The sequence below is a fragment of the Mirounga angustirostris genome, unplaced genomic scaffold (genome assembly GCF_029215605.1).
Source record: "Mirounga angustirostris isolate CCGP_5_RB_7025 unplaced genomic scaffold, mMirAng1.0.hap1 SCAF_5, whole genome shotgun sequence".
Classification (NCBI taxonomy): domain Eukaryota; kingdom Metazoa; phylum Chordata; class Mammalia; order Carnivora; family Phocidae; genus Mirounga; species Mirounga angustirostris.
In genome coordinates, this window is record NW_026991713.1 from 94229344 (window position 1) to 94254755 (window position 25412).

Sequence of the window (25412 nt, forward strand, 5' to 3'; positions counted from 1 at the left end):
GATGATAGATAGATAAGGAGATGGAGATAGAAACTATTATATGAACTAGGCATTATGCTAGAAAAACAAGACAAGTATGGTTCCTGTCCTCATGGAATTTACTCAACTGGAGAAAAAGGAAGGAGGATGAAGAGGTGGAGGAGGAGGAGAAGTTGGAGGAAGAGGAAGAGGAAAAGGTTTTTTGATAAAAGTATATATTTACAAAGCACTTTATGCTTCATAAGATATTTTAATACACAACATTTTATTTGCATTTTTGAGTGACCCAGAGCAGTAGTGAAGTATTATTTTCCTTATTGCCTTTTGTTGTACACAAGGACTTTGAACTTCAGAGATAGTAGCTGACTATCTAAACACAGCTAAGTAAAGTTATAACCTGAATCTAAGTCTTCTGAATTTTATATATTGTTCTTTACCATATCTACAATGTTGTCTCTTCCTAAATGAGCTTATTTCCTATGGGGTCTATATAAAATAAACACCCAGTAATTTGTTAAAGGAGATGAAATATGTTCAACCTGTTCTTAGAAAGGCAGTTTCTTTCAGGCCACCTACTGAAGTCCGTGCAGGCCATTCTTACCAGGTGCTCCTAATTTTCACTCAGTGGAATTTATTCAATGGAATTCCTAAGGATCTTCATTTTGTTCTCTGATTCAAGCTATGTTCAAAAGACTATTTTATAAACTGGATCACATAACACTATACACAGTTTATAAAGGTTAATATGCTTTAATCCTGCAGTGATATTGGAATGTGGGACCATTCCAATGTGGGACCATTCCATCTCCAGGTTTTGTCATCAGTTATAAGTCATCCAATGTCTAACATCTCAGCTTCCCTATCTATACAACGTAGGACTGGACTGGATAATTTTTAGTGCAGCTTGTGATGCTAAAACTCTCTGATTTCCTAAAGTTATTAAGCAAAAATAAGGGTTATTTGACAAAATCTAGGAGAGGGGAGATAAGCATGTTAAACTCCTATGACCCAGATCAGATGACTGATTCTGTGCTTTGGCATAAAAATAGGCTTCTCCTACCTAATAGATATTAATACTTAGGTTAAAATAGTCTGCAATACGGGGCGCCTGGGTGGCTCAGTCGTTAAGCGTCTGCCTTCAGCTCAGGTCATGATCTTGGGGTCCTGGGATCGAGCCCCACATCGGGCTCCCTGCTCCGCGGGAAGCCTCCTTCTCCCTCTCCCACTCCCCCTGCTTGTGTTCCCTCTCTCGCTGTGTCTCTCTCTGTCAAATAAATAAAATCTTTAAAAAAAAAAGTCTGCAATACAGTAAGTCAAAGATCTAATCATGTCTAGAGTAAAAATCATACTTTCTCTTAGGTATACTTGAGAATGGTTACATACATTTTTCTCAGAGGCGTATGACAGTCATATATTTTGTTTATTTATACAGCAAACAGGCGTGACATAACTTCCAGGTGCTGGGATAGAGAAAAAAGAGGCAATATTTATAGTCATTACTATAATGTATTAAATCTGATAGTCTATTAGAAGCCAAGAGCATGGAAAGGAGAATATGAGCAATTCCACTGGGATAAAGTAGAGGAAATTCATAGAGGAAATTATGCTTTAACATAATAGATTATTGAAAGACAAGTAGATACTTTCTAGTTGGACAGGGATGGAATTTTTTTATTGCAAGTTAGGGCGGGACTATGGCATTGGGGAACACAGGTCAGCATGAACAAAGGCCCAAATATTACCTAAAAGTAACATGACATGTATAAAGAACTACAAGAAGCTTGGTATACAAGAAAATGAAGAGAGAAACAAAGTGTCTACAGAAAAATAAGAGGAAATGAAGCTACAGATGTAAACAAAGATCAAATCCTGATGCACTTTTCATTACAGTTTAAAAAAAAAGTTAGGGGTGCCTGGGTGGCTCAGTCAGTTAAGTGGCTGCCTTTGGCTCAGGTCGTGATCTCAGGGTCCTGGGACCGAACCTCCCATTGGGCTCTCTGCTCAATGGGAATTCTGCTTCTCCCTCTCCCTCTGTGTTCTCTTCTTCTGTGTTCTCTCTCAAATAAATAAAGTCTTTTTTAAAAATTAGAACAATAATAAAAAAAAAGCTAGACTTTAAACATGGTCTAAGCATAGTGGAAGCATAGGTGGAACTGGATCAGATATATTCCACTTAGTTGTTTCATACACTTTAAATTGAACACTGGTTTTTTCCCCCCAATCTGATTTTTTCTGACAATTATTTTTATGAATCAACATGCCATCCATCCAGTCCATACATCATCATCTATCTCTAATTTTGAGACAATCCTTTTAGTATAAGGTGCAAAATCTTCACTGTGTACGTAAGTAACGCCTACTTCCTGTTCATTCTTCTGGCCTCAGTTCTTGTCATGCCTCTTCTTTCTCTCTATACTCCACTCAGACTGATCTTCCTTTCTTAAGTGAAAAGATCACTCACTCCAGGGCCTTTACACGTTCACTTCCTCTTTGCTGAGAACGTGCTTTCCTCATTCTTCATCTGGCGAGCTAGCTCTCTGCATCCTTAAAGTGTCAGCTGAAATGTCTACTGCAATCCCCATCCTTGAGCTAGACCAGCTCCCCTCAACTTATGTTCTCTTAGTACCTATGGCTATTCCTCTTGTACCATTCCTTGAATTTGTAATTATTTGTTCAATATCTATCTGCCCCACTATACTCTTAGCACAATGACGGCAGGGACTTTGTCTCTAATAAACATAAACAACAGTGCTTAGCATAGTATGTACTCACAAATATTTTGTTATTCAATGAATGGGTGTCCATTAGGTAGTTGTATATGGGAGATTTCTGATGAGAGGCCTGGGTGGGACATATCACTTTAATAATTATCTGTATAAACATGATAGTTACACCATGAGAATGAGTATGTTCTCCTAGGTGGAGTGTGTCACTGGAGAAGAGCACCAACCCTTGAATCTGAGCAATACCAACATCTACATGAGTGGCATCTGCCAAGGATTTCTTTCAACTTATCAAGAAAAATAAATACAAAAATTTAGGAGCTGACTTCATTTGGAGAAAAACAAAGAATGATTAATGAAGTCCAAAACCTTCAGATTGAAGGGCCAAAGCTAATTTGATGAATTTCATTTATATGGATAAGAAAACTGTTTTAAAACAAATTAAATTCTATTGTATCTCAGAGCAGACATTCAGGGCATGCCACCTCCTCAGTAGTTAATATATTATTAAATTCTTTTCAGTCGAAAAACACAAATCTTCCACTGAACGTATGCCATGGTTGAATGGCTGGATTGGTTACCTGGGAAAGTGTTGCTATTTTTCTGAAAATACAAGAACCTGGGCAGCAAGCCAGAACTTCTGTGCATCTCATGCAGCCACTCTTGCTGTCTTCAACACCACAAAAGAACTGGTAAGCCAATTCTTTTGAATTATAGTTATGTTTTCAGAGGTCATAGATGATGTGGAGAAGGCACTGGAAATTAAAAGAGCCAGAAAAGAGCCTCTCACCCAGCCTAGAAGCCCTTTTTTTCCACATCAATTTAATCATAGAAAGAGCTCACATCAGGTCAGAGCAACCCTTAGAGTACAAATTATTAGGCAACATTTAGGAGATGACTTCCCCACTTGACTTTTCAACTGGGAGTAAAAAGTATTTAGAAATAAGCTACATAATAGGCATTTTCCCTATGCCCAGTATAGAGCAACTTATATACTACTACCCACCAGAAAGACCCCAACTATTGTCCAAAGAAGTTCAACTACATATTACCCAGCTCTACATTTTCAAGTTGGAATACAGCACCAAAATCCAGGGAAAACCCAAAACCACTTCCCACGAAGTTCAGACCCAATAAAGCCCTTGGTAATGAACTATTATTACCTACCATTTTACACCAAATTAAAGTTGCCTGTGGGGGAACTATATTCAAAAAAAATAATAAACAGAAAGTCATGGCAAACCTGTTGTCAGAGATACTGGAAAGGATTAATAAATGAGTCAGTATAACCAAGAAGGTCTGGGAGCTTCAGGCACAGAAAAAGATCAATGGAGAAACCAATCACACAGTACAAACTTCCCCAAACCTGAAATAATAGAGATGTAAAACAACAGAGGTGGTAAGAGACAGAAGAGTTAAGACCTCAAGGAGCATAGGGATATATTTAACATTTATTGACCACATACTCTATCAGGAAATGACAGAAGAGGGATTGTCCCAAACTGATATTAATTTAGTAGATCATTCTGACAAAGATTTTTAGATAAGTACATTTGGATGGCTGAAAAATATAAATGAAGTCATACAGCCCATTCTATAGAATAATAAATCAAGAAAAACTAAAGCAGGGAAAAAATGAGAAATTATGACTATTAAAACAAAACAAAAGAAATATTTTAACTAAAAAGCATAGTCATTGGAATAATTTTTGGAATAAACATAAAAGAGTCCAACAAAACAACGAGGATACACAAAAGCAAAACTGGTTCTATGCATAGGCAGGATTGATCACAGAAAAGGGAAAAAGACATATGCATCTAATAAATACAATTACAAACAGTAGCAATTTAAAAGCATAAAATCTTACAAATAATTTTATGTTGATAAATTTGAAAACTTTGAAGAAATGGATAATTGCCTAAACAATTATTTAAACAATTGTTTAGACAACCTATATTGGGATATTTATAGACAGGCATGTTTTTTAAAAAAATTAAATGGTAAGTATCAAAGAGTAAAAAAATGTTTGGACAAATTAAGGTGTTCAAATAAATTAAAGACATAGAAAAAGTATCAATCCAATAGAATTCAGAAAAGGTAAAAGAACAAAGAAAAACTAGTAGTCAGAAAACACAACATTGATAAATCCAAATACAACAGTGATCATGATAAAATGTGAATGTTTTCATTTGTTTCTTAAACAACAAAAATTATCAGATTGGTTTTAAAAAAAAAGCAACAAAGTCCAGTAACGTGCTACTTACAGAGACATACCTAAGTGTGTACACACACACACACACACACACACACAAGTTGGAAAATGAAAGGAAAAGTTATGCAAAGCAATAACTAACCAAATCCAAACAAAACAAAAAAGCTAGTTAGTGGTAACAAGATCAGAAAATATAATGTATCAGAATAAATTATGAAAATATATAAAACCTGGACGAACCAACTCTTCAATATATTTTACTGCTAAGATTCTCCCATCCTAAAAGACACCAAACCTAGGATTTACTGGCAAATTAGAGCAAGCCATCACAGAACAGATAATTTCTGTCTTATAAAAACTCTTTGGAAAATAGAAAAGAAAGCTACCCAACGCAATTTAGTATGGTATTGTTACAGAAGTAACCCAACCCATGAACTAACCTGTGAACCAGATAAGGATGCTGTCCCCTTCTATAAAGAGTATAATGAGACAAAAGAAAATCCAACCGAATAAAGCATTTGCCATTCATCCTGTAAATATACTCTATTAAAGGATTTCCTGAAACGATATTCTGACCATTCTCAATATTGGATTGGACTGAGTGAGAACCAGGACAGACCTGGAAATGGATAGATGGAACCATATACAGTGGTTGGTAAGTCCTGGGTATATAATTTATACACCTAAAGCCGGGGCTCTGAGCCCTTTGCCACCACAGAGAAATCTGAGTTACAATCCATCCACACCATTCTCCTGGAAGTTTCCTTTGTGGTGGAAAATAAAATGAGCCCAGAGAAAAAGTGGTAATGTAAATATTATTGTACAAAGTATTTAATACCTACAGTATTCCAAACAATGCTTCATAATCATGATCTCATTTGACCTGCACAACAACTGTGGGAAGTAGGTGTATTTATTGCCACTTTACTTGCTGTTCAAAGATGTTGGGTTAGAGTAAAAACTCAAAGCAGAAGAAATTTTTTTCTCTAATTCTTCCAATCAGTGCTCACCAATTTGTTGCCTTTTATTTTTCCTTCTGTGTTTTGTTTCAGGTTTAAAATCATTGGAATCGGAGAATGCGCCTATCTACACAAAATTGGGATTCGCAGTGCCAGTATGCACTTGGTTAGAAAATGGATTTGCAGCAAACCAGACACATGTATACCCAGAAGTTAAGACATCATAGATCTAAGGTATTTTACACAAAATGTAGTTTTTATTCCTCTTAAAAGAAATATATTATATTAATGTAAAAGTACATGAAATTCATGTTTAGAAATTTTCATTGGTGTTTTTTATTCCCAAATCTCTAAATCCACTTTTATACATCTATTAAGTTCTTAGTATTCAAGAAATATATGCCCAAGATATGTCCCCAAACCTCTTATAGAATAAAATTTCTGATACATTAAAATATGAATGAAAAATTTAAATGACATTTTAAGACACTTACTCATATGAATTTCAGACTAATGTCATTTAAAATTAGTTGTTTTTTTAAGAGCTCTAATAATATTTTGCCCCATCTCCTTACTTTTATTATCAATACTAGTCGTTGATTTTCTTTCAGTTTTGCAAGATTTATGAGATCCACTCATGAAAGTAGTGTAATTTAAACACAGCATCGCGTTTAAATGTGTTGATTTCCTAGCTAAATGAATCCCTTTCATACACCAACCTCGCAGCAAAATATAAAACCAAATTTCATGTTCAGACCATCGTGCGAGGGGCATCAAGGTTTTGAGTGAATAGTCTGAACTAGCAGCTTTCTAGTAGTGAATGCCAGGAGCCTGTTGCATAATGAACAATATGAATGGTACAAATTGGGAAGCAGATGGGTGAGGGAGCAATTTGAACTTTGCGACTCAAGCTTCTAGTTGAGAAAACGATAAATTAGGTTCTGTGTCAGAATGTGTAACTTGTGTAACTTTTCAGGAAATATTATTTTCATGTTTACTGAAGGTTAACAAGATCACTTTGTTAAATATAAGCCTTTTCTTAAAAGTGAAATCTGTGATCTGCATCCTATGGGTATGTATATGCTCACTGATATATGACATGGACAGCTGCAGAGGTCTGAGGGGGTGAGCTGACATGACAAAAGGAGCAAAGTGCTTGGTTAGCAAAGAGCAGGCGATTATTTGGTTAATGAAAAAATGATCTCTTATAAGTGCTTATTTCTGATTTTCATTTTATTTTTTAGGTAAGCTTTAATTTAGGTTGTTTAGGTTTGGTCACAGAGCTGAATCTGTGCCCGGAAGAGCACTAGTAAAACAATAGTGTAACTTTAGACAAATAAATTAGTTCATGTGTATTTACAGAAGTCTTAAATGAGACAAGGGCATATTTTTTAGAAGACAGATGCTGAAATACTCTGCAAAACTGTAGAACTTCTAATACTGAATCTGCAAAAACTTCTAACACTGAATCATGTCCGAGATCAAGTAGAAAAATGTACTGTTTCTTTGCCCTTCCAATGTATAGTTTTAAAAATTATATGATTATATCAGCCCTCTCTAATAATAGAGCAATAATGTCAAGAATCCCTTTGAATGACTCATTGCTTTTATGGTACCTAAGGCTACAGTATACTTAATGACATAGATTTTAAAGTTGTCTGCCTCAAGTGTACTAATTAATACTTGTTACTTTAGAAACAAATTGAGAGTTTTGATGTTATTTATTTATTTTTCTTTTTTTTAAGATTTTATCTATTTATTTGACAGAGAGAGACACAGCAAGAGGGGGAACACAAGCAGGGGGAGTGGGAGAGGGAGAAGCAGGCCACCCACCGAGCAGGGAGCCTGACACAGAGCATGGGCCTCCATCGCAGGACCCTGGGATCATGACCTGAGCCGAAGGCAGACGCTTAACGACTGAGCCATCAAGGTGCCCCTTGGTGTTTTTTAAATAAAATCAAAATATTTTTACATCTCTCTTGCAAGAAAATAATTAATAATTAATTATGCTTGGAAATGCATATCCCTAAAATTTTGAAAGACAACTTATAAAACATTTTTATATTTGATTAAAATTTTTATTATACTTTTAATTATAATATATATGCACTTAAGTATAAGTATGTATATATGTTTTATGTATATATATACAGACCCACTAGGTATATATTTTAGTATGTATATATTTATAGTGTACATATGATATATATAATATATCTACTAAGTATAAACAAAGTATGAAAGTAACATGTTAATTTATACAGTGATTAGTGGAAAAGCCAGGGAGTTCAAAACAATTGAAGATAAATAGAGGGGAAAAAGATGTTTAAGAATATAATCTTATCATTGCATAAGAGTGAATATATGATACTTCATTTGACTTGAAAAATGCTTACTTGGGGGCGCCTGGGTGGCTCAGTTGGTTAAGCGACTGCCTTCGGCTCAGGTCATGATCCTGGAGTCCCGGGATCGAGTCCGGCATCGGGCTCCCTGCTCAGCAGGGGGTCTGCTTCTCCCTCTGCCCTCTTCCCTCTCGTGCTCTCTGTCTCTCATTCTCTCTCTCTCAAATAAATAAATAAATAAAATCTTTAAAAAAAAAAAAAAAAGAAAAATGCTTACTTGAAAGTGGGAATACTAACTCAGTAGCTATACAGTATCTATGGGCATGTTTCCATGGTAGTAATTTAATACATGTGAACAATTTACTGTTAAGCATTTATTGAACAACCCTTTTTGCTCCTTGAGAATTCTGCTTTGGGTTTGGTCTAAGGCCACACCCATTATATCTCAGACCTACCACCTTTGAGTTGCCATATCATCCAACGGGCATCTTAACTATTAAAATAATCCCATTTTTTCATCTTTGTTTTTGGGAAATAAACTGATTTATGGGAATTAAAAAAGTTCAGTGGGAAAATAATGATACTGGCAGAAAGGGAGCCCTCAAGAGTGAAGAAGAACAGTAGTATGAAGAGTTCCTTGCTAAGGGTGTTCCAACAAGTCCACCCTGCTGAACTGGCTACTCAGCAAACCAGTGTGAAGGGGGCATGCACTGAGGTGCATCTTACCGTGTTAACACAATGTCAGAGAGAAAGGGGCTGAGGGGGGCAAGTGGGCAGTACCACTGGTCCCTTTCTCTTTTCCACATTTCCTATCTACCTAATGTTAGCTCTTTTTTGGTTATTAAAGTTAATACCCCAGATAAGGTGAAAAATTGTTACATGGTATAAAAATTTTCAAAGAAGGTGAAAAGGGGCCAAGGAACAATAGGAGCAGGAAATGACATAACAAGACTTCAGGAGCAGAAGAATCTCAGCCGTTCTTCCTTTCCCTGAGAGGGGAGGCAGACTTAGCCCTCAACTTAATAGGAGTATAAATGGGAAGTTGCACGTGGTCTCATCAAAGTCTTTAGTGAAGCAATAATGAAGTAATAGTTTTCCCCAACTGCATACATACACATAAACCTATAAACATTCCAAAAGAAGTCTAAAGTTTAAGGATAAAAACTTCTGAGTGTCATAAATTATAAATTTATTCCTAAAGGATTTTCCACTGAGAATCTTCTAATTTACATCATTTAAAATGCTCCCCTCCCAACAGTTAGAATCACTGTATAATTAAAAATATTAATTTGGACAACTGGGTAATCTAAAAATAACTTTAGTTGTTATGATTCAAGCAATCTAATCCCTTAAAAATATACATATATGTAGATCTATAGTGGAGATAATAAGACAAGCTTTGATTTCTAGAAGGATTTTTAGACATGGCTAATTCAATTCACAGTAGTTTTTAGAATTCTTGTATCAAAATTGCACCACTAAAATATTTCCTTAGATGCAAATGCAAATTTTCTAACTTAATGGGAAATATTATTTCAAGAATAATTCTTGAACAAGAATTTTTTTTAAAATCCACAGACCTCTTAATCTTCCATCATTTTTCCCTCCCTTCTCCTTAACTGCAACTTCTCTCCTAACATTTTTTCCCACATTTCCCAAATGTACACATTAAAAAAATAGTACATATGTCTGCATTCATTATACTAAATAAACATGGATTTGTGTTCTCTGTGTTTAATTTTTTAAGTGAGTTGAAGCTCTTATAGTTCATTCCTTGTAAACTATAATTACTTCTGTTCACACATATCAATTTGCAATGATTTTTTTTAAATTCATGTATGACCTTTAAGTTTTTCTCTTAGTGGATCTAAGACTTTAAAGTAGGTTTCCCATTGGTGATTTCATATTTAACTGACAAACATTAATGTAATAATGTCTCTGCTCCAAGTTTCAATGTAGGTTCTAGGTCAAAAATAAAAACAAACAATAAACCTGGAAAATTTCATTTATTAGCCCACATACACCTAACACTTGGAAAAAAACAAAACTAAACAGAGTGGTTTACTGAAAAAAAACTAAACAGAGTGGTTTATTTCTCTGCAGGCAGATTATGATCATCTAGGCTAAGGGAAGTTCTGTGCAACTAGGAAAATTTGTGCTGGGGAAACAATAAAACATGTTACAAATAATCTTAACAACATAACAAGTACTTATTTATCATCCATCATGCATCAGGCACCTTGTCTCTCCCATACAATAATGAAGATCATGTCCTTCCAGAGCTTACAGTATATTAATAAATACAAATAATTAAACGATGGTCAAAAAATAGAGTATTAAATGTTAAGATAAGTATAGGACACTATGAAAATATACATCAAATGCATATAATTTAGTCTGGAGTGGAGAATGGTTAAGGAAATATTTCCACCAAGTGGCATTTAACTGGTCATCTGAAAAATAAGCAAGAGTTAAACAGGAGAGTATGAAAGGGAAGACTATCAAGCTGAGGCAAATATATGATTAGATCTGAGGCAAGAGAAAGCATGGCACGTTTGAGAAACTGAATAAATTTAGGTTGTCGGCATCATTACAAGCATGGCAGGTGTGGGAGGAATGAAGGCGAGCCAAGACACAAAGGGTCTGGGAGGAGATGGTCAAAGATTTAAGCAATGAAAAAGAATTAAGTAGTGAGTAATGCGGCCTGATATGACGTTTAGACAATCATTGTGATCATGGTATGGAGAATGGACTTTGGCAGACAAAGCTAGAAGCAGACAAAACAACTGTTGCAGGAATCCAGGACCATAGGGTGGGTCTGAAGATATGTAGATGGATTCAGAAATAATTATGTGGTAAAATTGACGGGATTGAAATGAGTGAATATCGAGGGTGAAAAGAAAGAAGCCATGGTTGACTCCAGGGACTCTGGCTTGGACTAATGGGCACGTTGCTGCCATTTGCTAAGCTAACGAGTCTAATTTTTAACATGTGAAGGCTGAGGGGCTTTGAGATGTCCAAATAGAGATGTCCAGTGGGCAAGCACCTGTAATAAGGTCTGGGTTAGAAATATATATGAGTTTGGGAGTTATCAATAAATTGATGACAATCGAACTTACAATGTGGTTGAGTTTGCCAAGAATTGTGTATGATTAAGAATTCACCCAAAACACTGAGGAATGTCAGTATTGAAGAAATCAGAAGAGAGAAGAGATGCTTCAGAAAAAAACTGAGGAGCAATGGCAGGAGACATAGATACAGGTTTAAGAGAGCATTGGGTCATAGATGCTGAGGTTAGAGAATATTTCTAGAAGAAAGGATAGGTCAATAATGAGCAACACAGCTGAGAGTTAAAATGAAAGCTAAAACATCTTCATTGTGTTTTGCCAGAAGAAAGATGTTTGTGATGTAGTGAGAACACTTTAGTGAAATAGGAAAAGCAGAAACCAGATTTTAGAAGAACCTGGAGTGGGAGGTGAAAAGAGGAAAAAGCAAGTAGAAACAATTTCTAGGAAGTTTGACTTAAAAGATGTGGAAGAAACTGGGCAGAAACTGGAAGCCACATGTGGTTCAGGGAAATTTTTCTTGTGCTCTTGCTGTTTCATTGCTAAAAGAAAAGGCGGTGGAAGAAGAGAGAGGTTAGAATGGAGATGATGGAGGAAGGAATCTCCTTGAAAAAATGAAGAGACACAATCCCAACTGTAGACTTAGAGATTTGATTTAGACAGATGGAGGGATACTCCTTTTTTGGAAATAGGAGGAGAGGAAAAAGAAATAAGTAAGATGCAAACAATTGTGTAGACTCCGTAGTAGAAAGTCCATGAATATATCATCTGATGGCTTCTCTTAAAAAAAAGAAAAGGCGGGCACCTGGGTGGCTCAGTTGGTTAAGCGACTGCCTTCGGCTCAGGTCATGATCCTGGAGTCCCGGGATCGAGTCCCGCATCGGGCTCCCTGCTCCGCGGGGAGCCTGCTTCTCCCTCTGACCCTCTCCCCCTCTCATGCTCTCTGTCTCTCATTCTCTCTCTCGCAAATAAATCAAATCTTTAAAAAAAAAAAAAAAAATGCTAAAAAATAGAAAAGGCTTCTTTCCCAATGGTGAATGAGAGGTATAGGGAATTTATTTTAACATTTTATTTATTTATTTATTTGTTTGTTTGTTTGTTTGTTTGTTTATAGTGGGAAGAGGGGCAGAGGGAGAAGAGAGAAAGAAAAGAATCCCAAGCAGACTCCCCCTGGCACGGGGCTCGATACCGTGACCTGAGCTGAAACCAGGAGTCTGAGCTTAAACAAATGGCTGAGCCACCCAGGCGCCCCGGGAGAGAATTAGTGAGCAGACAAAGGGACAATTTCTGTCTAAAATGGCTACCCTAATGAATAGGAGATAACTATAGAAATACAGCACCGATGACCAGATAGAGCCAGGGGGATGAGTTGAGGCTGATTGTCTGGATTGAGAGTGACACAAATCAACACCATTATCATCATCACCATAATATTTGTTGTAAAAATAATGTGTTTTGACAAAAATACATAAATTAAAAAGTCCTTGTGAAAGAGGAAGGATAAACTGGGATAAGTTTAGAGGTCATTGTCTGCAGAAATCACGTGTTGACATACCAGTAACTCTGATTGCAACACTTTTCAGAAAACACACCCTTCTTTGTTATCACAGCACAGGCATTATCTTCATCCTGGCCCAGGACTTGAAATCTGTAGAGGAAAAAGCAACATCCTGTTCTCATTTGGCTAAAAACACAACTGTACATATTTTGTATGTTTTCTCCCTCCTTAGGAGGGATGTATTCTCCAAGCTGGAAATCTAAGACACTGTAATTTTCAGACAAGGAATGCCTGTTAAAAAATGACTTCTTTAATGAAGGTAGTTGCTCCAAATAGTTTTTTAACCAAAAATGGTCATTTGTAAATGGAAAGGCTATGTGGAATTAAAATAAATATGTGAATAAGAAGCACTGGTTTCCCAATTCCATGTGATCACACCAAAAAAATTAAAAATAAAGATCTTAGAGGACTGTTATCTGTTATGGTCTGAATGCTTGTGTTCCCCCCAAAATTCATATGTTAAAATTTTAACCCATAAAAGTGATGTATTAGGAAGTGGGGCCTTTGGGAGGTGCTTAACTCATGAGGTGGAACCCTCATTCATTCCTTATAAAAAAGACTCCAGAGAGATCCCTAGCCCCTTCCACCATGTCCTCACATGGCTACAAACCAGGAAGAGGGCCTTCACCAAAATATGACCATGCTGACACCTTGATCTTGGAGTCCCATTTTCCAGAGCAGTGAGAAATAAATTTCTGTTGCTTGTAAGCTACCCAGGCTGTGGTATTTTGTCACAGTAGCCCAAAAGGACTAAGACAGGGGATAGTCCTGCCCTTTTAGGAGAAAAATTCATTTTATTACTCCAAAGATTCCTGATTCAACTTTTTAAGTATCTGCAACAATGGAATGATACCAACTTTATAACAGACAGTATCATATTTATCATTCTAAAATTTAGAAATATCAACATATCTAAAGATATGCATGTTTTTCAAAAAGTATTAAACCAATTTTCTGTAGAAAATTAAACTATTACCCTTGTCATTCTCCTGACCCAAATCCCAATTGTCACACCTTTCAAAAATCTTGCCTCACTGTTTGCCTATAATAAGCCTCCTTACTTCTACAAGAGATCCTAAGAAAGAATGGTATATCTAGACTTTACATGTTAAATGTGGCAACAGTAACCCCAGACAGAATGGGAGGAGTGAAAGAGTGAGCGATCGAGGAGAAGACCTTCCCACTTTTAAATGTTTTAAACTCACATGGACACCTCAGCAAGGGAATTTCTGTGCATCTGTGTATATGGGTGTCCCCAAATCCTTTACCCTTTACACGAAAGAAGGAAAATTCCCCTAAGTTCTGTTCTTCCATGATATTTTAAGCCAACTTTTCTTGTCTTAAACAAATAAGCCAAAAGGCATCTAAAAAATCAGAAAGAAAACCCTCAATTTTAAAAACAAGATTGGCAAATTAGTAATTCTAACCAAGTTTGCAAGTGGGTTGATAGAGCATCACTTTAAAAACATGATGATACATTTCTATTAGAAATAATCAAAGGTAAGGGTGCCTGGGTGGCTCAGTCCGTTAATGGTCTGCCTTCAGCTTAGGTCATGATCCCAAGGTCCTGGGGTCAAGCCCCCCATCAGGTGTCCTGCTCAGCAGGGAACCTGCTTCTCCCTCTCCCTCTGCCTGACACTCCCCCTGCTTGTGCACTCCCTCTCTCTCTCTCTGCCAAATAAATAAATAAAATCTTAAAAAAAAAAAAAAAGACTCAAAGGTAAGTTTTTAAAATGAATTTAGTGTTTGATGTACAGAGAGTATGATGGCATGGGTAGGTATGGAGTGTAAATTTTAACAAGAAATATTGTAAATAGTCTCTGGATAAGAATATTCATTTGTAGGGTGAATTGCTCTGTTTCAGAGCATTTTTTTTCCCTACCCTCAGCAAGTCTGGTGGGCCTGCTCTATCACTCCAGAACATCTATGGTCTTCCTAAATCCCCTTAACTTCACATCTCTTTAAGAGACACAACAAAATTCCACATTTTCAAGAAGTGTAATTAACTTTGGTGATACCTGAAACCTTGATGCTGAGAGTAAAAAGTTTCACCCTGGACTCCCAGGAGCTTCTGTCTGTGTTTTGGGGATTAGTGTCTAACGTCTAAAGATTTTAGCACTCTCTACCCATGGAATTTAAGCAGAAATGAACGAGGTGCATCAAAGTAGACACACATATTGTTGATTGGGGTGAGACTATTTAAAAAGAGTCAAATGCTATTTGTTGTATTATGCATAACATACTCCTTAATATTTCCCAATAATTGAAGTCTTCCTACTAATCAAAACAAGGATTATTTGGTAAACTTTTAAGAAATACTTCAAAAGAAATGAAATTTAGAGAATTTTATGTAAACTACAGTTTTCCATGTCTACCTCTAGCATTATAGATAAACTCAAAGCCCAAATAAGAAAATAAATTAGCTTAGAAGACTTCATTTCTCTAAGGAAAATTTCCTAATCACTCACTTACTAACAAAGATCAAAGTCTTCAGTCTAGGGAACCATTTGGCTATCTGGAGTTTCAGGGAACCCCCCGTAGGGACTGGCTGCTGAAAAACTCAAATGCTAAATACTCACAGCTGTAGATGTAAAGGGGTGCCATCCAGCCAGGTCCATGTCTTTTGTGGGAGTGTGATGTTCAATCCAATCCAAAAGTAAATTCCATCTTGTATATTACTCTGCATGAAACCCTATGCAAAAGGATCCAGAGGAAACAGAGTTAAACCTATTAAAATAACATTTTCTGACTTTTGTCCAGACTTAAGAAAGTCTTGATATTGATCTCCCTATTCAGGAAAATCTTAAGAAGTCTGAAGCAGTTTCCTATATATTTAGGGAAGGAAACTGATGTAAGGAGGTTTTCAAAACACATGACATATATATTATGTGCAGGCATGGGATGCTTAAGGGGATTCCTGGGGATGATGTGAACAGCGACTGCTGAGGGGGCTCAAAGAGGATGTGAGGACAAAGCTAGGGATGAATAAGGCTGCTTAAAGGAGCAAGAACTATTCTCAGAGCGCTGTTGCCATTGTGCAGATTGGGAAAAACTTGTGCCTATGGTAAAACTACCCACGAGCCAAACTAAAGAGCCCAGCTTCCCTACCCGAGATACTAGGGATATTGCCAGATAGTGATAATATTCCAAGAGCTCGTATCTTTCTTTCCAAGAGGTCTTGTGGAAGGACACATTGATATGTCAGCTTTGTCACTCACATGCTGAGTGAAATAGGCAAGTTTTACAACCTGTCAAGTTCTGCAGATTCTTCTGGAAGTAGGGAAAATATTGCCTATCTCATAAAGTTGCTGTGAGCACTAAGTTTGATAACATTTGCAGCATGCCTACCACAGTGCCTGGCATCTGCTAGGAATTCAATAAATGGCCGTAATTATGAGCACCACAATTCTTTTATTATAAAACCTACTTTGGGGCACCTGGGTGGCTCAGTCGCTTAAGCTTCTGCCTTCAGCTCAGGTCATGATCCCAGGGTCCTGGGACTGAGCCCTGTGTTGGGCTCCCTGCTCAGTGGGGAGTCTGCTTCTTCCTCTCCTTCTGCCCTTCCCCCTGCTCATGCACTCTAGCTCTCTCTCTCTTGCTCACTCTCTCACTCTAGTTGTCTCTCAAACAAATAAAAAATAAATCTTTAAAAAAAAAACCTACTTATTTCTCGCAGCTTTAGGAGGGCTAATTTTCATGGCAAATTAGCTCTTACAGTTCAGCCTTGTCTTGGATCATCAAGAGATGAGATTTCATTATTAAACAGGATTTTTTACTATCGGTCCATGATTTAAAGGTTTTTAAAAAATTATAGCATTTCCCTTTTTTCTGCAGCCAGTTATTAGGGCACAAGTTTAGCCTCGGTTTTGCTGAAATGGGAAAATAGGAAGAATAGAAGAGCAAGTTTTGAATATCAGAAAAATGTTTTCACTAATTTTGTAAACTTTTCCCTTAAAAGTAAAGATTTTGTCCCACTTTTAAGAAAAGAACTCCCTTTCCACTGATGAATAGTCTTTAGAAGAGATAAATGCCAGAAATATTCATAATTATTGAGTAATTATCACATGTCAAATAATTTCCTATCTTTTTATGCACACGAATATATGAAATGTTTTTCCTTACAAGAAATGTATAAGATACATAAAATTATTAATTTCATGTTCCTCATTTTGTAAATAAAGGTAGTACAGTTAAGGAGAAGTAAACAAGTATAAAGTGGGGAGACGAATGTAAATGTTAAGGAACTTACTCAAGGTTATAACTAATACAGCCAATAAAATAAGTGGTAGGACACAGGGAAACAAAGTAAAACAGAGTCTAAAAGGCATAAGGTGAAAGCTGCTGTGGAAAAAAAAATACATATATATCCTTTCCAGAGTCCCTTGCTGGTACAAAAAAATATATATATTTCATGATATATTTTATCAGTAACTTTGTAAAACAAATTTTTCACCATGACCCCAATAACCTCAATGACCACCAGACATATCTCTGAAAGGGAAAAATTTGAAATAGGTATTAAAACAAACCTATCTTCAAAAATAGGTACACACAGGTTTCAAGTAAATTAATAATTTCTTATATTTTAAGCCGCATGGTAGGTACATAAGTATTGATTGCATTCTATTGAAACTGTTGTATATCTTAAGTATTGTATATTTTTTAAATATCCACAAATTGTGTACAAACTTGCCTGATATATTAAACGAGCTGAACATGAAAATGTAAACTATAAAATACAAAAGTTAGCTATCGCTGGTGAAGCTCTTTGAGAGATAGTATGAGGAATCATTATTTGGAGAAAATATCACATACTAAGTTTCTGTTTTGAATCAGCAAAGTACCCTGATTTTCACAACACTCTTCCCAGAACATTTTATTTTATAAGTCATAACAACATGGGCATTGAAATAGTATATTAATGAACTAGGTTTTAACTGCACTGGCCAGGGAAAATACCTCAAAACACACTTCAGACCAAAGCTGGGGACAAATTTTGGTTTTGCTGAAATTTAATATCGTAAATTATTGACAGAAATAAATGACCTTAAGCTCTTGTGCTTATTTATAGGTTTACTGTGATATGACCTTTGCCATGGTAGCATTTGGCCTCTAAAATAAAACATGAATTATTCACTTCACTCTTCCATTTGTTTGCCTAAAAGTCACATACTACAGCAATAAAGAAGCCCAGGGTCTTGTCAGTGCGGCAAAGTGGAAAGAAATTCATCCATTGGAAAGTACAGTTATTTAGAATGTGAGAGACTATTGTTGATATGCCAAAGATATCGCTTCTCAGCCTTTTGGCTTAAGATCAAGTGATACGCCAAAGACAAAGTGATGAAAATAGCAAATAATTTTTGAGTGCTTTAGTGCTGAGACCCCCATGGTAGAAAGGCTTCCAAGTGGTCTAGAGAAGCCTAGAAGAGTAATGTATGGAGAGCAATATAGAAATGTCCATAATGGAGAAGCACTGAGTTGACCTATTACAGAGATGTGATATATAGACTAAAGTCTTAAGGGAAAAGTGCCAACATAAACATGCACATTAGTTATATTTTTCATACTATTTTCCATCACTCTCTATGACCATCAATATTTAATTAGAATGCATTTATTAATTACCCAAACTTAACTTACGGTCTAGACATACATTTTGGTATAAATCATGATATTTAAACGATGCAAAAGTTTATAGTTTGGGTAGATTTTTTACTTAGAAAATAGTTGTAACTTGGGAGAAAAGGTTAATTATCTTATTCTACAACAAGCATTGATGAGTAAGAAAAAAATAAACACTCTAATTAAAAAAAAAAAAAGACAAAGTGAGAACCAGGAAGTTTACAGAGTAAAAACATATAAATATCCAATGTATGTGATTTTATTTTTAATTTCCTATTATATAAGAAATGTAACTAAAACCAACTATGTGTATTTTTATCAGATTATATCAGTGTTATAGTCTGAACTGTGTGTGTGTGTGTGTGTGTGTGTTAGAAGGGTTCAGAGGGTAGGATGTTGCAACAGAGAGATAAATATCCAAAAGAAATGGATTGGATCATCAATGAACAAAGACTTGAGTTTGAGAGAATATGTTGCATTTTATTACCATACTGAGGTTTGTTTTGCTGGAGGCTAGAGTGAAAAGAGGAAAGTTACATTATGAGAAATGAGACTGCTATTGTAGGAAATCAAGACTCAGAGGGAAACAATGTTAAAGTGCTTAGGCTTATAGTCCTTAGATTTTAGTCCTTAGACTATAGAAAGTCACTAGAGAGTCTGAAGCACAAGAGTGCTAAAGGGGAGCAAAATATACCACCCCGAAACATGCTTCCTTGGCATAAGGTTTATCCTGAGGTGGTTGTTTTTAAGAAACTGCAGACACAGAAGGTCTGAAAACCTAGTAGAAATTATCCTTTTGTAAGAGACATTTACAGTTATAAGGGAAATCTCCATTTGTAAGGGTGTCCTTCCACTCTGTACCAGGAAGAAGAGGATGACCAAATCTCTAGAAACTTATCAAAGGAGAAGGCATGGATTTAAATCTTCACAACAACCATATCCTGTTTACTGTGCTTTGCCTGAAAACCTCCCATAACTGGTGAAGGTATTAGGAGTTAGTGACTTTCTATCTTTTGTATATGCCTAATATAATCAACAGATGCAGGAAGAAGCCTCCTCTGAGCTTCCCTTATCCGGCTAAAAATAGAAACTTCTGAGATAGGAGGTTGTCATAAATTCCTCTTTGGAGTGGTTTACTCCCAGAAAAAAACAACTAAGAACTCTACCATAAATCCCCTTTCTGGAGGAATTTTGTGACTATGAAGAGGTAAGGACTACACACACTTGTGTATACAGACACTATTACTCACTTTGTTATCTCCAGTTTGTTCTCCTGCAAAGGCCATTTGTGTTTCCTAAAGAAATGTATTTGTTTTTCCCTGAGAAGCCACTTCTTGCCCCACCTTTCTCCTACTAAGCTAGGTATATAAACCTTTTCACTGTAACTGAGCAGAGCTAGCTACTTCTTTTGTTACCTCTCCCATGAATGCAAATAAACCTTTTCTTCCTGTTAATTGGTCTTTTGACAGTTTAATTCACAGGCCCCCTGGTACCAAACTTAAGAGGGTAGAGGAAATTTTTTCCTCCTCTATAATACAATGAAATATAACCACTTGTGAAATTTGTATTGTCCTGCTGTTTCCTGGGAGAAATATTCATACAATCGCAATCTTTGATTCTGTGCTCGCTACTTAGGTGACTTACTGACAAATGAAGGAAAGGAGTAACACTAATTAGATTTCTACAAATATAAGCTTGTGCCTTTTAATCACCCGTTAAAACAAAACTACAAATGAATGCACACTGGTGGCTAAGAAACCTGTCTATAGTATTTCAACCCTATATTTTGACAAAGGATGAATAAACTTAGAGACTCAGGAGATTTCCACTTATGAAAATGTAAGTAGAAACAAACAATAAAAATTATCTAAATAAAATTTAAAATATATTGAAATTTGTGTCTGTTTGGCATGATAGGTTAGAATGCTGTGTGATCTTGAAATTTTACATAGCTTTTCTGTTTCTCAGTTTACTCATATATAAAAAAGGGGAAAATGCTTAACAAACAGAGCTGTCTCAAGACTAAAAAATGATGTAGGTAAAATGCTCATCACAATTTCTAACACATAGAGGGTCACAACAGGGACACCTGGGTGGCTCAGTCAGTTAAGTGTCTGACTCCTGATTTCCTCTCAGGTCATGATCTCAGAGTTGTGAGATCAAGCCCCATAGAGAGCTTTGCGCTGGGTGTGGAGCCTGATTAAAATTCTCTCTCTCCCTCTCCCTCTGAACCTCCCCCACCTTGAAAAAAGAAAAAAGAAAAAAAGAAGGTCACAACAAATAGAAACAATAACAGATATAATTACCCAGAGCTCTTCTTGAAGTAGAGCTCATTTTAGGAATAATTCAAGTTAAATTTAACTTGGTCTTAAATTTTCAAACAGCCAATAAATTTTGTCAAAACTTCAAAATATCAAACTACTTCTAAAGTCCAAAAGCTTTATTTAAAGGGTCAAATAATCTAAGTGCTTTTACCAAAATATAAAACTTCACTTCATAGAATTATGACTGCCAAACCCACACAATTTACCAATTAATTAAAATTATAAGCAGAATAGGCTTTCTAAATTTACAAGTTTGTTGCCTTCTCTGTATAGGGACAAAAATACTCATTATTAATGGAATTATCAACTGTGTCATTTAATACCAATGTAGTTTAAGTAATAGTGAGAGGATATGTAAGGTAAATGTGAAAAATGATTCTGGAAAAGTTAGAGAAATAAAGGGAAACTCCAAAGGAAATACATTAATCTCTATAGTTGAACATACAGCTTTCAGTTTACTCACCCCAAATAGTTAGTCCTGTCACTGTGGCAATGAGTATAACCAGCACAATGCTGCTCAGTCTCAGAACAGTGCGATGCCACTTGGGACATTTAGGGTAATCTGTAATAAATAATTTTTCTTTCTGAAACATTTAGGCATTTAAGACAAACTTGAAAATGTGTCATAGAAATGTAAAATTCTGAGGGTGCACATTGTCTTAAGGAGAGGGAACGTAATATACAATCTCTGTTTAAATTATCTCGATATGAACGCATACTTAGTTATCTTTAAAGACTTGGGTTTATTGATGCTAAATTTTGAGTTCAATATGTTTCATGTACTATTTATTAAATATCCTTCTTATGTAACACTTCCATTCAACAACTACAATTCACAAACAATCAAATTGGTGGATATTAGTTGATCAGCTGGTTAGTCAAAACACTGCCACTAAAATTTGTCATCTTACCTTCATTTACATCTTTTCTGAATCACACAGATATTATTCAGTGGGACTAAAGCCTGGAAAGGCAAAATATAAGTAATACCAGAATGATTGAATAATAATAAAAATGAATGTCAAAAAGAGAAATATAAGCAAGACTGAGTTTTGTAGCCATCTTCTCAAATGTTGTTTGAAATAAGAATTTTATATTTATATCAATTCATGAAACAAATCTCAGATGCTAACCTTTATAATTACATACTTTGCTTTAATAAAATAGCATTATAACACTTTCATAATCTTCAACCCAGGTCAAATAAAATCTGATCCATTACATTCAATTTAATAAGATCTACATAAACATATTATTTAAAAGTAAGATAAAAGGGCGCCTGGGTGGCTCAGTTGGTTAAGCGACTGCCTTCGGCTCAGGTCATGATCCTGGAGTCCCTGGATCGAGTCCCGCATCGGGCTCCCTGCTCGGCAGGGAGCCTGCTTCTGCCTCTGACCCTCCCCCCTCTCATGTGCTCTCTCTCTCTCATTCTCTCTGTCTCAAATAAATAAATAAAATCTTTAAAAAAATAAAAAATAAAATAAATAAATAAAAGTAAGATAAAACATTTTCTGATTAACAGATTCTAGTTCAAATTCTTAAAAGTTCTCATTAAAAGTCTAGGATTAAAAGACACACAGAAAATTCTAACTGTATTACAATCTGTGGTCTAATGGAGGGACATAGGTTCTTACCTTTGCATGCCCACTTGTGTTGGCAATGATAGGGATGCTTTTTTGGCTTCTGCATCATTGATCTCTCTGTGTTTTGCCTCTGTCCAAACATCCTGTAAATAGAATAATCCATATTTGAATGAGATGGAAAGAGAGACATTACCTGATCAAAAGCAGAGTCAGTCTCTACAAACTGTGGCATTGAAATAAACCCAATAGCTGAAAACCACAAAGGATGTGATTTAAGAGTGAGTTGAACTTCATTTTTTTTAAGTAAACCATTCCTTTTAAGATAGTTTTAGATTGGCAGAAAAATTGTGAAAGTAGTACAGAAAGTTCCCATATACATCATACCCAATTTCCCCTATCATTACCATGTTACACTAGTATGGTAAGTCAAAATTAATGAATCAATATTCATGCGTTATTATTAATTAAAGTCTATACTTAATTCATTTTTCATCTAAAACCTTTTCTTAGTTTTTACTTAATACATTTTGCTATGCAAGGACCACATTCAGGATACCACAGTACCTTTATTCTTCACGTCTTCTTAGGATAATCTTGGCTGACAGTTTCTCATTCTTTCCTTGTTTTTGATGTTTGGTTTTGTTTTTTGTTTTTTTACAGTTTTGAGAAAAGTGGGTCAGATATTTTGTAGAATATTCTCAAATTGGGGTAGTCTGATGTTTTTCTCATCATTACACTTGGGTTAAAGGTTTTTGGAGGAAGATCACAGAGATGAATTGCCATTCTTACCACAATTTATAAAGAGTATAAAAGTTACTCTCTTTTCTCCATTTCCATACTGTACCCTTTGAAAGGAAGTTACTATGTGCAGCCCACACTTAAGAAGTGGAGAGTTATACCATTTCTCTTTCACAACAGAGTATCTACATGAATTATTTAGAAATCTTCTGCAGGTGATTTTTGTCTAATCTCCCATTTACTTCTTTATCAACCATTTATGTCAATAAAACTCATTCGTATTTATTTGATATTTTCCGTTACAATCCAATACTACTTTATTTTGTTGCTCACATTGTTCCAGCTTTGGCCACAGGAACTCTTTCAGTTGGCCCCATGAGTTCATAGCCTCCAAAATTATTTTTTTAATTTGCATACATTAAGGTTCACTCTTTCCGCCATAAAGTTCAGTGGGTTTTGACTAAAACATAATGTCATGAATCCACCATTATAATATCATACAAATAAATTCACTGTCCTAAAATTTAAATCCCTTGTACTTCACTGAAATAAAGAAGACTTGGGAATAAAGGATTGAGGAGACATAATTGGAGAAAGAATGATCTGATTCTGGACATAAGTTTGAGATGCCTATTAGATATCCAAAGGGAAATGTCAAATAGGCAGGCAGATATTTGTACCAGGAACTCAGGAAAAAGAACTATACATGAAGCAGAATTAGCTCTATAAAGTGCTTGCATGGGGCTGAGTCCTGTCCCTTGAGGAACTTTGACAGTTGCAGCTAAAACAGAGGGATGGAAGCCAGTAGGTAAGATTGAGATGGGGACGCTAAGGATGGAAGAAGAAATACAAAGACAAGTTCAGAAATCCATAAAAGAAATTTTTTTTAAGTCAGAGGTGGTCAATCAACTGTGTTAAATGCTGCTCAAAGTTCAAGAAACACAAGGATAGCAAAATTGCCATTGAATTTGGCAATGTGGAATCCTTAGTGACATTGATCAGACCTTATTTTGTGAAGAGAAGAGAACAGAATATATTGAAAAGAGAGCAGAAGGTGAGGCATTTGAGAGTGTATACTTAGCCAAATCTATTGACAAGTATACTCTGAGAGGAATAATGGGAGAGTAGCTAGAGGAATATGTCTGGTCATGGGAATTGTTTTAAAAATATAGTGAGTCCTAGAGCATTTTTTGGTAATAGAAATGAATCAGTGAAAAGGAAAAAATTGATATTGCAAGAAAGGGTGGAAAAGGAATAACTCAATAGTGTTTTGAGAAGTCAAGAGGAAATGGGTTCCAGAGTACAAGTGGCTGGGTTTGCTTTTTATAGGAGCAAAGATATTATTTCTACTGTAACAGTGGAGAAAATAGGTAGAGATAAAGATTTAAATGTATATTGTTGGTGAATAGAACAAGGATGATCCTGTGTTTGAATTCTAGACATATTTGGTTCAATCTGCCAAGAGTTGTGTGCAGAACTATAAATTGTTTTTCTATATCAAAGAAAAGCATCTGTGGAAGGACAACCACGGTCTCTTCCTTTGCTGGCCACTTATTTCCTCTCTGAAGTGGTTCTGGCATTTCTTGGGCATATTTTGAAGACTGTGGTTTACCTAAAACTTCATCATATATGTTCTATGCTTTTGTGATTTATTTGAAATTTCACAGGAAAAAAATAATAAATTAGACCAGCATGTATCTAAGTGGATATGAAGCAGCAAACAGACTAATTGGGAGCCAGGTATATTATCAGAAGAATTGCTATTAAAAGGAGAAGATTTGGAACTAAAGGAGAAGTTCTTTCAGCAGTATCTTTACTTGAAGAGACCATTCTCCAAAAGGCTGGAGGGGAGTGGGGGAAAATAGAAGGCAAATATGGTGAAGAAGGAAGAAGGAAGAAGAAGAAGAAGAAGAAGAAGAAGAAGAAGAAGAAGAAGAAGAAGAAGAAGAAGAAGAAGAAGAAGAAGAAGAAGAAGAAGAAGAAGGAGAAGAAGGAGAAGAAGGAGAAGAAGGAGAAGAGGAAGAAGAGGAAGAAGAAGAAGAAGAAGAAAGGGAAGGAGAAGAAGAAAGGGAAGGAGAAGGAGAAGAAGAAAGAAGAAAGAAGAAGGAGGAGAAGGAGAAGAGGAAGAGGAAGAAGAGGAAGAGGAAGAAGAAGAAGAGGAAGGAAAATGATAATGACTTAAAAGAAAGGAAATGATAACAATATTACAGCAATAGAACTTAGAGCAATTTAAAAAGCGAAGTAAAAAACTAAGATTGACCTTAAGATCATTCAGTAACTAAGAATTTTTTGTATTCTTGTACTTAC

General features: G+C 35.7%; 1 protein-coding gene across 16 annotated transcripts in view; it reads right to left on the reverse strand.

Annotated features, from left to right (window-relative positions):
• LOC123843982 (killer cell lectin-like receptor subfamily F member 1) overlaps positions 1–25412 on the reverse strand; it is a 55994-nt gene that overhangs the window by 19845 nt on the left and 10737 nt on the right. For 5 of the 16 annotated variants that reach the window (XM_064591591.1, XM_064591589.1, XM_064591590.1 and 2 more), the window contains exons 1-5: positions 22419–25406; positions 21696–21748; positions 21248–21346; positions 15418–15530; positions 12836–12928 (exon numbers count right to left, since the gene is read on the reverse strand). Coding sequence is in view for 2 of the 16 variants with exons in the window: in XM_064591598.1 (XP_064447668.1) it covers positions 12836–12928; positions 15418–15524 (200 nt within the window). In the remaining 14 variants the exon portion in view is untranslated. Of the gene's footprint in view, positions 1–1362; positions 4575–8269; positions 8460–12835; positions 12929–15417; positions 15531–16501; positions 16708–21247; positions 21347–21695; positions 21749–22418; positions 25407–25412 lie in introns of those variants that run through there. The other 11 variants (XR_008506018.2, XM_064591586.1, XR_010411611.1 and 8 more) reach the window with 9 other exon arrangements.